The sequence below is a fragment of the Trachurus japonicus genome, chromosome 2, assembly GCF_045865225.1.
Source record: "Trachurus japonicus isolate A0001 chromosome 2, Traja_1.0".
NCBI classification, from domain to species: Eukaryota; Metazoa; Chordata; class Actinopteri; order Carangiformes; family Carangidae; genus Trachurus; species Trachurus japonicus.
In genome coordinates this window covers 13,663,940-13,680,528 of record NC_140908.1, presented here as the reverse complement: position 1 = coordinate 13,680,528, position 16,589 = coordinate 13,663,940, and the positions used below count along the sequence as shown (strand labels likewise).

The following is a 16,589-nucleotide window of genomic DNA, read 5'->3' as shown; positions in this document are numbered from 1 at the left end:
GCAGTTGTTGAAATATTGCCCATATGCAATTATGCTAATGTATGCTAATTATGTCAATTATGCTAATTGTTCACTATATACAAGTTAGCATCCGGCAGTTTCTAAATACTGGGGACCCATACTATATATTACTTCAAATACCTGAGTTATATGTCCAACCAGCATCCTCTAAAACTTAAGATTTGGCTTAAAATCCATCAAAATCGGCCCACTGGCGGTTAAAATTTGGTCACTTCCGGTTTAGACAGCCATTTTGAATTCTGAAAATGTCAGAAATGGATTCAGCATCATCAATAACCCCTAAAACCACTCCAACATTGCCCAGATCAGCCAAGTCAATTTTGTTGAAATATTGCCCATATAGGCAATTATGCTAATTTATGCTAATTATGTCAATTATGCTAATTGTCCAATATATATAAGTTAGCATCCGGCAGTTTCTGAATACTGGGGACCCATACTATATATTTCTAACATAAAACTTTGGGGTACTCAACATTTCCGGGTACTCATTGTTGGCAAGTAGACTATACTCATATCCTATTTCAAGCACCAAAACAGTTCATTCTCATGACTGAAGGAGTGTTTTCACAAGGGATTTGACATTTTTCAAAAAGCAGACCTCAAATTTCCAGCATTTGTCCTAAATTATTTCTTTCTACAGTGTTCTAGGACAAACTGGCCTCAGTGTGCTTACAGCGGAGGTTCTAATATTTAGACATAAAACACTTATTGAGTATTGTTACATCTGCAAGTATCTTAAAAAGATCAATTTAAGAAAATATGTAAAAGTCGAGAAAATGGCCTCAAACCTCAGAGGGCACACTGCAAAAACTTTCTATTCAAAGCTAATCTCTTTCCACTTAAAATAAGACTCATCACCTAAAAATTAACTTGTTTTTAGATCATTTTCACTTGTTTCAAACTAATTTTCACTTGAAATAAGTAGAAAAATCTGCCAATGAAAGCAGGTTTTTTGCGCTTGTAATAAGAAAGAAAAACTTGCTCCACTATCAGATTTTTCTACTTATTTCAAGTGAAAATCTGCTTGAAAGGAGTAAAAAGTGTCTAAAAACAAGCTACTTTTTATGTGATGTTTCTTAATTTAGGTATAATGAGATTTGTTTTGACTAGAAATGAGACATTTTGACCAGAAATAAGACAAATGTTCTTGGTAAGATTTTGAGTTTTTGCAGTGCATAAACACGTCTGTATTCAGTTTTAACCAGTGATTTGGTGTTTGCGCCACCAAAATCCTAGGGCCGGCCCTGATGAGAAGCTTATTTGTCCTTTCATAGGTTTTTTATTTTCCCTGCTGGTGCGAGAAAGTGTAACTGTTTGGTTTTGTTTTCTTTCTTTCAAAATAAAAGTCCCCGAAGCAGCCATGATGACGGTCGGTCGCCTATAAACAGCTTGAGTAACTGTCTCACCTCCTATCGGGCCAAATGTCCCAGTAAAGTCCAGCCGGGTGTCGTGTGTCGCTCTGAGGTGTAATGAGGTGCGGTGTTGTTTTCAGTCCACCTTTGGCTTTGGCGCCGGCCCATTTCCACACGTGTTTGCTGTTTTTGTTTTGTGCCACAGCAGCTGGACGATGAATTATTCACGGCCGGGAGAGATCGTGTGGAGGAACGGCCTGGTTTTGTTCGGTTCCAAGTGGGGCATTCATCTGGAGCAGGTGGTTTCTGATTTGATAGAGGTGTTCGTTTAAGAGAAAATGATCATGGTCAGCTTTAAAAGTCATCAAATTCATCTTCACTGTTAACAACAGCCTCAGATAAACCTTACATTATTGAATTTCCTATTAAAATTTACACCAATTCTTTTTTTTTTCATGATTTGTGTCTATCTGTTTCATTGTGGTGAGTGTTGGGAAGAGGAAACGTAAGATTATTTTACAATAAAATAGAAGAAAAATGTAGTTATAAATATTTCATCTTCATATTATATTTAAATCAATTATTTGTTACAGTATGAAGTAAACAAAAGTCATAAAGCTATCTCATTTTCTCACTTTTATGTGATATATACGCCATAAATAATATTCCATTCAGTATAAACTAATTAATGATGTTTTTTTTATTCTTTTATTTTTTTATTTTTTTGTGGCCTTGATTAATTTGTTTTTTTTTTCAAAACTTTTTCAAAACTTTATTTAAACGTTCCAATCACAGTCAGAGCATTGACCGTGGACAATACAAACAGTCAGGCATCAAGGAAGTAAATGAACAAATACAGTATGAGACATAAAGTGGATGAAGTGCATAAGTCATTACATAAGTAACATAAATATAATAATAAAATAAATGAATTTAAATAAAAAGAAGAAAGAAAATGGCAGGACATATTACATTTCTCCAAATATTTCTTCAATTATGTTAACAGTGTGTATACATTTTTTATTATCAATTCTTTTAATACATTCAAGGTAGTTCTTGAAATCAATTTCAAAAACAGGAATGTCTCGAGTAAAGTTTTTTTTGCCGTGCTTTTACTTTGACACGCCGCGGGGCTTCCCCTCCCTTCCGCCAGGGGGCGCCGTCACCGAGCTCAAACCCGGAAGTGGCAAATATCAACACAACTGCAACACATGTGGAGGAAGCAGCATGTGAAGTGAACCAGTGGACACATATTATTATATTTAACCACCACGGGAATGTTTAAAGTATAAAAGAAAAATATAAATGCACCAAGTTTGATGAATATTAGTGAAGATGAAGTTCGCGTATAAGGTGAGTTAGCTGCTGTTTGCTAACTGTTAGCATCCTCTCTTGTACAACAAACTGCGTGGTTTTATTACATAGTTTTAATGTGTTGTAACAGCGGATAAATACGTGTATCAGAACATAATGACTTTCGGTTGATGAAAAACGAATTAAATGTGTTTTATGTTGTAGTTTTCCAACCTGCTCGGAGCTGTTTATCGGCAGGGAAATCTGAATTTCTCTCAAGATGGAAACGCAGTGATCAGTCCGGTTGGAAACAGAGTGTCAGTCTTCGACCTGAAGAAGTGAGACTTTATTATACTTATTTTATTTGTTCTATTATTATTATTTTTATTATCGTCCTTGTTAATTATGGCTCTATGTTTTCATCCTGACAGTTTTATCTCACTCTGTAAAGCAGATCAGGTCTTTGGTTTCATGTTTTTGAATGTTTTTGTGGCAATCTAGCTGATTTTGGACCCAAATATATAACTAATTGTAACAGAATGTTTTTCACCATATATAATTTCTATGAGGCGTCCAGAACAACATACTAAAAGTCCTAAGAAATCCTAGTTGGGGAAATATGTTTAATTCGCAATCAAATGGATAAAACTGATCAAATGCATGCATTTATAGACAAAAACACTTGCTTGCATATATTTTGCAAAATACATCCAATGCAAATTCTAATGCAACATGTTGGCAAAGTTGATTTTATGTATTGTAGCTTATAAATACTTAATAATAATAATGACAATAAGCATTAGGTTATTTGTATAGCACCTTTCAAAACACAGTTACAAGGTGCTTTACAGAACAAGTTAAAATAACACATAGTCCAGGCAAAATAGCGTTTTCCGACAAATTGTAACAGAATGTTTTTCACCATACATCATTTCTATGAGGCGTCCAGAGCAACATACAAAAAGTCCTAAGAAATCCTAGTTGGGGAAATATGTTTATTTCGCATAATTATTTACTGTTTAAAGTCTATGGTGCCGACAACAATACACCCCAATGGGGCTATTTTTTCCCTTTACTCCTATCACAATGAAACTTTACATAATGAAAGTATCCCTGAAATTCATTTTCCATGAAACGTGTAATACAAAAAATGTTACTTTTCATGTCTACTTTCATTGTGGTAGGAGTAAAGGAACAAAAATATGTCTATTTGGGTGTATTTTGGGCATATTTGATTAGTGTAAGGCTCATTTGCATATTCAAATTAATTTTAAAAGAAACTTGTAATACAAAAAATGTTACATTTCATGGATACTTTCATTGTGTAAAGTTTCATTGTGATAGGAGTAAAGGGAAAAAATAGCCCCATTGGGGTGTATTGTTGTCGGCACCATAGACTTTATACAGTAAATAATGATGCGAATTAACCACATTTCCCCAACTAGGATTTCTTAGGACTTTTAGTATGTTGCTCTGGACACCTCATAGAAATGATGTATGGTGAAAAACATTCTGTTACAATTAGTCTGTCGGAAAACGTTATTTTACCTGGACTATGTGTTATTTTAACTTGTTCTGTAAAGCACCTTGTAACTGTGTTTTGAAAGGTGCTATACAAATAAAGCTTTTTGTCATTATTATTATTATTATTAAGTATTTATAAGCTACAGTGCATAAAATCAACTTTGCCCACATGTTGCATTAGAATTTGCAGTGGATGTAATTTGCTAAATATGTGTAAGCAAGTGTTTTTGTCTATAAACGCATGCATTTGATCAGTTTTATCCATTTGGTTTCAGACTCAGACTGAAAGTTGTTCTCGTTTGTCTTCCAGCAACACATCAGAAACGTTACCTGTCTCCACGACAAAGAACATCACATGTGTGGGTCTGTCGCCTGATGGACATTTGGCGATCGTAGTAGATGAAGGTAAGATTAAAGGGATAGTAGCATTTTTTTTTAAAGTGGGGTTCTATGATCTCCAAATAGCCCCTAAGTACTTTAATTGCAGTAGAAGACTCTCTGCACTCCTCCCGTTAGCAACGCCAGCCCATAATAGCCCTGCCCAGAGATTTACAACATACAGTGTTGTGAATGGACCCAAAGAAACGGCCTATTTTCACGGCCTAAAAGAGGTTTTACCTGAAAAAAAAACACACAGTTCCATTGTTCTATTTGTAGATCATACAACCCCACTTTAAAAAAATGCTACTATCCCTTTAAGAGGCTGCACTTTGTCTCTCATTCATAAAAAATGAAGCATCTATTACAAAAACATTACAACGATTCCATGTTTGTGTCCCAGATGGAGCAGCCTTGTTGGTCAGCCTCATCACCCGCGCCGTCCTTCACCACTTCCACTTCCACAAGCCTGTGAACAGCATCCGCTTCTCACCTGATGGCAGGTAAATGGTTTTTATGGATGGATAATTGGTTTATTTTTGCTGCTGAATGTGAAAAACACCAAACAACAATCAGAATTACGTACGTTAAATAACATTACATTTACTGTTGTTTTCTTATTAGGTATCTACCAGTTAACATAGGAAGAAACAATGATATATTATTATTACTTTTACTTGTTAAAGCAGATATCAGTGGCACGGCCGTTTCGGCTAATGCTGTGTTCAAGGCAGGCTTTTGAAACCGTAAGTTACAGCTTCAAGTCACAACTACGACTTGGTAGCGTTCCAGGTAACCCGTAGCTCGTGTTTTTACCGTCCTGTTGTCTGTGAAAGTTCCCTATAACGGCCACTCGTAACTTCCGACCCGTGAACTCGTACCAGATCGAACTGGTATGACTTCACAGGAAGGAAAAACACAAAGTACGAGTTTCCTTGAACGCACCATGAGTTAGCAGCCCCCGCCCTTGTCAGGCATCAATTGGTCCTCGTGCTACGTCACCACATTCACGCGCATCCCTTGGCTGCACACACAGCCCTTCATGCCGTTCTCTCCCCTCATTGGATAACACTTGTATCCCACAAGGAAAATTTTCTCCTCGGGTTACAGCAGAGCAGAGTGACGGAGAGACTCGTGTTTAGGCTGAAATACTTCATGTAAGTGATTGCTGACGGAAAATAGGACTATTTAGGACTTATATTAACAAAAACATTCCACTGATATCTGCTTTAATTATTTATATCATTATTTCATTGTGTATATATTTAAATAGTTTTTTTCCCTCTGTCTTTATTAGTTACTTACCATATGTGGCTTTTTTGTTGTTATGTCTTAAAGGGATAGTTCAACATTTTGGCAAATTCGCCCATTGCCATAATCCTGATCGTTCTAGGAGTAGGTTCAGTAGAGGCAAATGCAGAACAAAGGACAATTCCGTGCAAATTCAACTCAGGGGTGTATGTTCCTAACATTTTACGTCTAAAAGAAGGAATCTGAAGATTTTCAGTTTAATTGCTCCTGTTTTGCGGTAGTTGTGTCTGTCCCCGCATCGCCACGGCAGCGATGAATGGGAGCGGATGCAAGTTCCGCTGTTTAGGCTGTTTACATCCCTCAAAACCGCAATTTTTTTTCCACAGACAGCATCAGATGGCGACTCAAACATGCACCGAGAAGTTTATTTTTACTTGAAGCAAGTCAAGAGTTGATATTCCTGTGTTTATGACACAAACGGGAGCTTCCCACTGCACGTGAGACTTTGAATTAGATCTAGTTTTACAAACATGTCGGCTTGCTTGAAGTAAATAAACTTCTCGGTGCATGTTTGAGTCTCCATCTGACGCTGTCTGTGGAAAAAATTGCAGCTTTGAGGGCTGGAAACAGCCTAAGCAGCAGAACTTCCATCCGCTCCCATTCATCGCTGCCGTGGCAACGCGGGGACAGACACAACTACCGCAAAACAGGAGCGATTAATTAAACTGAAAATCTTCAGATTCCTTCTTTTAGACCTAAAATGTTAGGAAAATACACCCCTGAGTTGAATTTGCCCAGAATTGTCCTTTAAAGGTAACAAACCTTCTCCTAAAACTATAGGGATTATGGCAATGGGCCATTTTGCCAAAATGTTGAACTATTATATATGTGTGTTATATGTGTGTTATCTTAATATGTTTGGAAATTGATGAAGATTTAGTTGGAAAAGTAAATCCTGTGGTTGTATATGACCTGTCTGCTTCGTCTCTCAGGAAGTTCGTGGTCACTAAGGAGAACGTGGCGCTGCTGTACCACGCTCCCGGGAAGCAGCGGGAGTTCAACGCCTTCGTGCTGGACAAGAGCTACTACGGCCCCTACGACGAGACCACCTGCATCGACTGGACCGACGACTCCAAGTCAGTTCAATCAGCTGATAACGTGGAAAACCCATAGAAATTTTGCCCTAATTTCAAAGCAATGACATTCAAAAACAATCTCCCAAAGTTTCACAGTCCAGATAATTGAGAAAAGGCACGAAAATGATGATTAAAGTCGACCTGCAACTTAAACCCTCTGAAAATGAGCGTTGCTTCGGTGCAAAACATGAAATATCTTCTGAACCGTTCATGATAGAGACGAGCTGTAAACTGCATCTGAATCGCGGGATTCTCCGCTTTCCGACGGTCATTGAATGTTGCCTCTGTGACGAGAAGGGACGGGTACAGAAACAGATGCTAAACCGAGTAGCATCGATGCTAAACCGAACGTACACGCTTGCACATGTTTTACAAAACGTCAACAAAACATGACAACTTCTGAACCGTTTATGATAGAAACAAGCTGTAAAAAGCATCTGAATTGTGAGATTCTCCGCTTTCCGAGGGTCATTGAATGGTGCATCTATGACAGGGGTATTCAATTAAAATTCATTGAGGTCCAGTTACTAAACTTTCATCCAAGTGAAAGGTCCGAACCTTATAAAGTCCAAATGGTGTCTTATATATAAGCTATAGCCTACCCCAACGAAGTGGATTTTCATATCTATTGTCAATTTTCAACACAGGAAACATTTAACATAGTGCACTTTTATAGTAAACAACTAGCTTTTTTAAAAAAAATTTTTTTTACCATGAATAAAAGTAGCTCCCAGGCAAATTAATTTAAGGCCTGTATTTCAATTAAAGAGAACAAGACCGAATAAATAAGGGGGTGTCCCTGTTTGTTTGTTTGTTTGTTTGTTTGTTTGTTTGTTTGTTTGTTTGTTTGGTGCTTTTTTCTTTCTTCCTTTCTTTTTTTGAGGCCAAGGTGTCAAAAGCATCTTGATAGCTGCACTGTCATTGTATTGTCCCCCTCCATTAAATATGGAGGGAGGCTGAAAATCATAGGATATGTCTGTTCTGTTCTGGTGATACAAGTCAGTAGTCCTGAAATAGGTGTTTCTCTAACACACATTCTACACCTCTGAAGCGACGTCTTCCCGCATACGAGCTTCCTGCTCCTTCCAAACGGGGCAGAGCTCCGCGTGAAGAAGTTTACAGACCGAGGGAGAACCGGGGGTCAACACAACACCGGCGGAGAAGCAGGAAACAAGCACGTCGCACCGCTACGGCGTCGTGAGCGCACATTAAAGTAATGGGCTTGTGCGCGCAAGAGACCCTTCTGAACGGCCCCCACACGCGCGCACACACGCTTAACCAAGGCGGCGGCGGCGGCCACAAACGCTCAGCGGCTCGCCTTTGACTTCAGCATCAACTTTTTTTTATTTTGGAGCAAGACATGCTGTCATCACTCCGTCTCCTTTCTCTTTCCCTCTGGCCGCACCGGGTAAACAAACGATCTGATTGGCTCAATTGAGTGAAGCTGCCGTATTGACCTATAGCTGAGCCCGCTGTCCCGTCGGAAAAAAATGTTATTATTAGAGATTGGTCTCGGGTCCGGATCGAACCATCACTCGGTCCGGGTCCGGACCGAGGTCCGCCATTTGGTGATGCCTGATCTATGACAACAAGGGACCGTATAGGTTGTGTGTAATCACGTGGTACAGGAACAGATGCCAGAGTCACTGGCAAAAACTTTAACTGCTATTTTCTCAGGTTTTAGAACAGAATAAGAGAGTAGGAGATCGTAATTCAAATGGCCACATCTAGAAAACCATCAAATGTAGGACTCTGACTAGGGTATCATTTTAAAGCTTATTTTCTAATCTTTCCATTGATACCAAAATCTCAACTTTGAAATGTTTGTGTGGCGTTTCCTCCCTTCAGGTGTTTCGTGGTGGGAAGCAAAGACATGTCCACGTGGGTGTTTGGCGCCGAGCGCTGGACCAACCTGATCTACTACTCCCTGGGGGGACACAAGGACCTGATCGTGGGCTGTTTCTTCGAGAAGGACAGTCTGGATGTGAGTTTTTTTTTTTTTTTGATACTTTTTATTTAGTATTTTCAGAGAAAAACAAGTTGACAACAGACTGTCAAGACAATAAAACAAAAACACAAACAAGAACATGGGGGCTCCTCAGTTGAAAGACCTATATATAATGTCCAGTGTCTTTACTTGTTAGTGTTAGTGTTAGCGTCCTCAATTGTTTTGATAAAAGCAGTTCCATTTCTCCCATTTCCTGGAGAAGGTTGCTCCTCTAGATCAGAGAGAGAAAGTCATCTTTTCCATTAAACACTTAAACACATTTCCTTCACTTTGTCCATCCATTGGTTAATGCTTGGAGATTCTGTTTTATACCAGCATTTTGTTATAACTTTTTTACAAGCCATCAACAGTATTTTACACAGCTACCAGTCTTTTTTAATAACCACATTTTCATTTAAAGGGATAGTTCAACATTTTGGCAAATTGGCCCATTGCCATAATCGCTATAGTCATAGCAGTAGGTTCGTTACCTTTAATTGTAGGTGTAAGCTATTTTTAGTACAGCGGAGCGCAGCAGCTGGCTGCTCAGAGCTACGCTATGGAGGCTAAGGGAATTTCTTGGTTCCCCTCATTAAACTCATCAAATTCAACATCCCAAAACTCCACAGTGCTTTTGTAGACAAGTTGTGAGCTGCACAACCACCACGCTATGAGATAATGACGGAACGATACGAAACGGAGCCGTTTTCGAGGTAAATTCATACAAAACCGCTGATGCGCGTTGCGTTCAGGGACAGTTTTTCAGCAAGCAGTCTCCGTATTTACCCTGTATTTACCTCGAAAACGGCTCCGTTTCGTATCGTTCCGTCATTATCTCATAGCGTGGTGGTTGTGCAGGTCACAACTTGTCTACAAAAGCGCTGTGGAGTTTTGGGATGTTGAATTTGATGAGTTTAATGAGGGAAACCAAGAAATTCCGTTAGCCTCCATAGCGTAGCTCTGAGCAGCCAGCTGCTGCGCTCCGCGGTACTGAAAATAGCTTACACCTACAATTAAAGGTAATGAACCTACTGCTATGACTATAGCGATTATGGCAATGGGCCGATTTGCCAAAATGTTGAACTATCCCTTTAAGACACAGAAATAGAGGACCGTCACATTGTTAGGGATTGTGTATCCCAGGATCTTTGCCACAGTAGTAGCCTACATACATGACCCCAGAAGGTTTGAATTTTTGGGCATAGCCAAAATATATGGGCTCTGCCTCCAGAACTGTTCTTGTGATTGAGAGAATTTGCTTTTTATAAGAGGTGTAATGAAAAAACGAATCCAGTTCTTCCAGCCAAATATTCTCCACTTATTTGAACTTGTAGATGAATGCTGTGCACACGCCATTCCTCCTCTGATATTTCTATATTTAGTTCTTTCTCCCATTTTGCTTTAATGTATCCTGTGTTGATCCCATTCTGTTTCTGAAGGCCTTGATATATTTTAGATATTATATTTTTATTCTTCTTTTTATAGGCTTCAGTTAGAGTATCTATCACTGCGTTGCCCTCTCTGGACAATGTTGGTTTGATTCGTTTATCGAAAAAATCTCTAATTTGCAGGTAACGAAAAAAATCTTTGTTTTCCAGCCCGAATTCTTTTTGTAACTCACTGAAACTTTTTAAGAGCGTGAGTTTTTTTTAAAAGACAAATGGTTCAATAATGGATAAATTGTGACAAACATCTAACGTGTAACGGCGATGTGCCTCCAGCTGTACACGGTGAGCCAGGACGGGACGCTGTGCGTGTGGGAGAGCGACACGGAGCTGGACGGACTCATCCTGCAGAGGAGGCGGGAAAAAACGAAGGGAGGGGAAGAGGAAGAGGAGGAGGAAGAGGAGGAGGAGGAAGAGAGGCTGGAGGGAGAGGAGGGAGAGGTGATCAGAGGGAAAACCGAAACCCCCAAAGAGAAGAAGACGAAGAAGAAGAAGAACGTCCGATACAAGCAGAGGAGCAAGTGAGAGGAAGACTTTTTTTTTGGCTTTTATTTATTCTTGAGTAAGTGCTTAAAGGGATAGTTCAACATTTTGGAAAATGGACCCATTGCTTTTTAGCAGTAGGTTCGTTACCTTTAATGGTCGGTGCAAGCTGTTTTTAGAACGGCGGAGCGGAGCCGTGAGCTGCTCAGAGCTACGCTACGGAGGATTATGGGATTTCTTGGCTCCGCCGTTCTAAAAGTATCTTGCACCGACAATTAAATGTAACTAACCTACTCCTAAAACTATAGGGATTATGGTGATGGGCCAATTTGCTAAAATGTTGAACTATCCCTTTAAAACGATAAAATATCATTTTACTGAGTGACTTTTACATACATTTATTATTTTACTAAAATCGTGACCAGAGCCAACGTGTTTCAGTGAACAGTCTCCATTAATTTCTTAAAGGGATAGTTCACCAAAATTCAAATTTACTCACCCTCATGGGAGAAATTTCAGAGTTATCCGTGCCTGCTTGGAGTTACAGGGGGGTCCGTGCAGCACTGCATGTCCGGTGGCGAACAGGGCTCACTTTTCTTCGTCCAAAAAGACACACCAAAAAACATCCAAATACCTCCATACTGCTCGTATGTAATGTCCCTCTTGTATTAAAGCCCCAACATGAAAAATTGTTCAGAAAAAAATTAAATACGTCTAAATAAGCCCCCCTATAACTCCAAAAAGGCACGGAGGACTCTGACACTTCTCCCAACCCTTAGTCGACATGAGGGTGAGTAGAAAATGAGAATTTTGGGTGAACTATCCCTTTAATTGAGCTTTTATTGTGAAATATTGCACAGGAAGTTGGTGTAAAACGACTTTTGAAATGGCATAGTTGCCCTCAGATTTGTTAATAAATACGCAATGATGCAATTAAAAAGGTTTTTTCTACCATTTCTGTCCTCATGGTTGCTAAAACATTTGATTTAACTTTATTTCCAGACACTTCTTCAACAAGGAGGGGGATTTCAACAACCTGACTGCTGCTGCCTACCACAAACACACCCACATCCTGGTCACTGGGTTTGCATCCGGCGTCTTCCACCTGCACGAGCTCCCAGAGTTCAACCTGATCCACTCCCTCAGGTGAGAGAGAAGAGGAAGAATAATTGTATTAACCCTCTATGGTACCATGTTGCCACCACTTTTTGTCCTGTCACATCTCCACAATTCATCCCATTTAATGCTGTAATACTTTAAAAAAGAGAGGAGACCTTAGAGAACCAATAACAATGCTTTAATTTATCACATGACTTTCAAGAAGCCACTGAAACCCTTTTTTACAGACTTTTTCAAAGGAAACAGGTTTGCCATTTTGCTCCACTAAAACGGTCTGAAAACATACAGTAACTTCCTGGCCCTTTTTCATCTGGAAAAAAATATATTTACACTAATAGATTAATTAGAAGTTTAATTTTTAATAGTTCCATGCAATTTATTTACTTATTAAATAATGGAAACTTGTTAAAATGCACCTGTTGCCCCAAAGCAACAACGTACCATTATAGAAAATTGCAGTGTTGCCTTGAGGCGACAGTGGACCATTATGGATCAATATTGCATTATGAGACTATGGTAGTGTGTGTTTAGGTGTAAATATAATGTTCAAAAACATATAATTCATCATAATTTTGTTTTTTATCCTTAATAAATGTGATTTTGGATGCAGTAAAGTAAACATCAGGCTGTTATGATGATGATGAGGAAGATGAGAATGAGAATTGGGATGAGGATGATGCATTATTTGACAATTTACGTGTTTTTTTCCCTCCAGTATTTCAGACCAGAGGATCTCCTCGGTGTCCATCAACAGCTCTGGGGACTGGATCGGCTTCGGCTGCTCGGGTGAGAAGTCAGACAGATGTTTTGTCAGCTGGATTAGATTAGATCAGGGTATCTGCGGAGTCTTGAAAAGTATTAAAAGGTGATAAATCAATTTGGGGAAAATTAAGACCCTTAAAAAGTGTTAAAAAGTCTTATCACGTCTTTATAAAGTCTTAAATTTTGAAGGTATTTTTTCAGAATTAGCTGTCCAAGAGTTTGAGTCCTAAAACACATTGTAAAAGTGTGTGAATTTATTAATTTTATTAAAAAACAAAGATAAAACGGTACATAAAAAAAGAAAAGAAGATTGTTGTTTTGTTTTTTGAGAGTGGAGCAATGTTTTTTTTTTTTTTTTTTTTGATAAACTTTGCCTTTTATGCATCATAGTGGTCTATAGTCTTTATCACAAACTAAAACTGTTACGTTGAAAGTGTCACTGATGTAAATGGTTACAGCTTGAAGTGGCGGTGAGGTATTGAAAAATATTGAGAAGGTCTTGAAAAAGTCTTAAAAAGGTTTTAGAATTAACTTCAAGATTCCTGTATATACCCTGTAGATGGTTTTAGTATTTTGGTATTTTGTATTTATTTATTTGCTGATAGATGTGCATGCACTTGAACAAAGTTATGCATATACATTTTGGCTTTATGCTAAGCTATAGCTAACTAGGTGCAGCTTTAATTTTTTTTTCAATTTAGCACAGACTAGATAGATAGATAGATAGATAGATTATTTAAAGCAACCAATTCTGGATTAAAGGTGGTTGTTTTGTTCTTCCTGAAGGGATGGGGCAGCTGCTGGTGTGGGAGTGGCAGAGCGAGTCGTACGTCTTCAAGCAGCAGGGTCACTTCAACAACATGGCCTCGCTGGCCTACTCGCCCGACGGACAGTACATCGTGACGGGAGGCGACGACGGGAAAGTGAGTTGATGGTTTCATGTGGTTGTTAAACTGTAGGCTTTATGCTAAGCTATAGCTAACTAGGTTTTTTTTTTTCAATTTAGCACAGACTAGGTAGATAGATAGATAGATAGATAGATAGATAGATAGATAGATAGATAGATAGATAGATAGATAGATAGATAGATAGATAGATGCAGTGTACGAGCACGAAAAGTGAGATAATGGTTTCATGTGGTTGTTAAACTGTAGGCTTTATGCTAAGCTATAGCTAACTAGGTGCAGCTTTAATTTTTGTTTTTTTTTCAATTTAGCACAGACTAGGTAGATAGATAGATAGATAGATAGATAGATAGATAGATAGATAGATAGATAGATAGATAGATAGATAGATAGATAGATAGATAGATAGATAGATAGATAGATAGATAGATGCAGTGTACGAGCACGAAAAGTGAGATAATGGTTTCATGTGGTTGTTAAACTGTCGTCATCACAGGTGTTAGAGTATTTCATTCAAAGGTCTTTTTATTGATGACAAGTCATGAATAAGACGGTCGACAACATCGACACATCATGACACATCCCGATGCCCAAATATGGACAAACAGACAAAATTGTGGATAGACAGACTAAAAATTATATAAAAAAAACATTAACAACAATGCATAGAAAATATAAATAAATGCACTAGATAGATAGATAGATAGATAGATAGATAGATAGATAGATAGATAGATAGATAGATAGACAGATAGACAGATAGACAGATAGATAAATAGTATAGTATAGTAGTAAGTATTAAGATAGATAGATGTGCAGGCACTTACATTTTGGCTTTATGCTAAGCTATAGCTAACTAGGTGCAGCTTTAATTTTTTTTTTTTTCAATTTAGCACAGAATAGATAGATAGATAGATAGATAGATAGATAGATAGATAGATAGATAGATAGATAGATAGATAGATAGATAGATAGATAGATAGATAGATAGATAACAACTAATAAAACAGATCAATAGAAATGATACATTATACATTAATAGTAACAGAGAAACAGGACAAGAGGAAAAAAGAGACACAAATTTAAATTAAAAAAGAAGAAAATACCTGAAAAGAAAGAAAAAAAGAACTCAGAGATTATTTATGAAATTATTAACTACAATGCATAGAAAATATAAATACGTACAACAGAGAAACAAGACAAGAGAAAAAAAGGAGAAAATTAGGTGAAAAGTAAAATACCGTATTTCCTCTAATAGAGGCCGAGGCCTTTATTTACTTTAGCTGCCCAGGGGAACCGGCCTGTATTGGAGACCGGCTTATATTTGAGAGAGGCTATTATTTCTTCCTCTGTTTCATGCTGGTGCTCAAATTTGACAGTTACCGTGCTCAGTTTTCATTCTGCCTACAATTAATTATATTTTTTTACACATTACTGTAGCAGGTACCGCAACAGCAGCGATCAGCTGGACAGGATTAGGCTAATAAACGCTGGAGCACAAGTGACCAGTTTTGTCACAGATCGGGTAGCGTCGCAAGTCGGGTAGTGACACGCCATGCTGCTAAAGCTCTCTTCGGTCGAGTTGTCAGTGACTGTTTCCTTGAAGCGTGGGTTCATGTGGCACTTCAGATCTAGCTACTGCCATCTGCTGGCACTTGTGGGTTACTGCATCCGTGTTTGGCCGCCTGAGACCAGTGCATCCACAGTGACTGAAATTCAGGTTTTTTCTGTTTGTTTGTTTTTTTCCCATTGACCCGGCCTGTATTTGGGGCCGGCCTTTATTTGTTCGTGTAAACCACGCCCCCGGCCATTATAACAGACCCGGCTATTAAATAGATACCGGCTACTATTAGAGGAAATACGGTATATGAAAAGAAAAGGGGGTTTCTTATAAAATACCAAGAATCTTCTCTCATGTCTCTGAACTGTCCTAAATGAAAAGGAGGAGCTGGATCCTTCTACTTCAGAGAGATCGCTCTCTAGTCGAGCGAGTAAAGAAAAAGTTGAGTCTAGCTTCAGACAAATCCAAATCTGGAGCAAAAATGGCAAAAAAATTTGCAGATTCTGGGAAGGGTCTCTGATATCGTATGAAAAAACTGATGTACACAAGTTGGAGTGAGGATCTGTAAAGGTATAATTCAGGTTTTGTTCCCAAGCAGTTCTCATAGCCGCCATTGAAGAGCAGTGCAGTTTGGAAGGTGTGATGATATTAACCCTCTAGGCGTAAAAGTCGCATTATTGCGACAGGCAGCATGCTTGAATAAAACAGCCCATATCTTTAAATCTACTGCCCTATATTGTTACTGCTTGGTACCACTAGATGGCGAACACGTTCAGCTTAAATCCTCACGTCATTTGTGGGTGTGTTTTTCTACAAAATATCTGAGAAAAAAAGTTTGATTGGCGCACAGGCGCTCCGCTTTTTCTCGTGGAGCTCACGCAGCTCAGAGCGACCAGGAAGTGAACTTCAGGTCTTGAGAAACACCGTGCGCCCCCCCCACACACCACACACACACACACACTCGTCAACCCCCCTTTTTTTCCTGTGTAAATATGTTCCAAATTCAGTTTTACTGGAGGTCACGTAATCCAATGGGGCTGTCACAATATGCAAATTAGATGAGTACATTTACTCCTATCACAAACTTTAGGTAATTGTGAATATTTTTCTCATTTACACCATAGATTTATCTCTGACCACTTAAAAGCTACAGCCTTGTGAAATCCTGAAATCCAAACTTAAAGGGATAGTTCACCCTAGAATGATATTTCGCTCATTATCTACTCACCCTCATGTTGACTAAGGGCTGGAAGAATTTTCAGAGTCCACCGTCCCTTCTCTGAGTTACAGGGGGTCTTGACGTAGCAGTGCATTTCAATGCAACGGTAGCAAAGGGACACCAGAGCTCTTCGTAAAAAAACACACACAA

At 38.7% G+C, this 16,589-nt stretch overlaps 1 protein-coding gene across 1 annotated transcript in view; it reads left to right on the top strand.

Annotated features, from left to right (window-relative positions):
• Nucleotides 1–2,553: 2,553 nt before the first annotated feature.
• The window catches only part of pwp2h (PWP2 small subunit processome component), a 32,488-nt gene continuing 18,452 nt past the window's right edge, over nt 2,554–16,589 (top strand). Inside the window, exons 1-10 of the mRNA XM_085802259.1 lie at nt 2,554–2,729; nt 2,895–3,007; nt 4,504–4,598; nt 4,975–5,074; nt 6,815–6,958; nt 8,807–8,942; nt 10,667–10,911; nt 11,876–12,019; nt 12,708–12,778; nt 13,541–13,677. Of these exons, the coding sequence (XP_085658385.1) occupies nt 2,712–2,729; nt 2,895–3,007; nt 4,504–4,598; nt 4,975–5,074; nt 6,815–6,958; nt 8,807–8,942; nt 10,667–10,911; nt 11,876–12,019; nt 12,708–12,778; nt 13,541–13,677 (1,203 nt within the window). The 5' untranslated portion in view covers nt 2,554–2,711. The remainder of the gene's footprint in view (nt 2,730–2,894; nt 3,008–4,503; nt 4,599–4,974; nt 5,075–6,814; nt 6,959–8,806; nt 8,943–10,666; nt 10,912–11,875; nt 12,020–12,707; nt 12,779–13,540; nt 13,678–16,589) is intronic.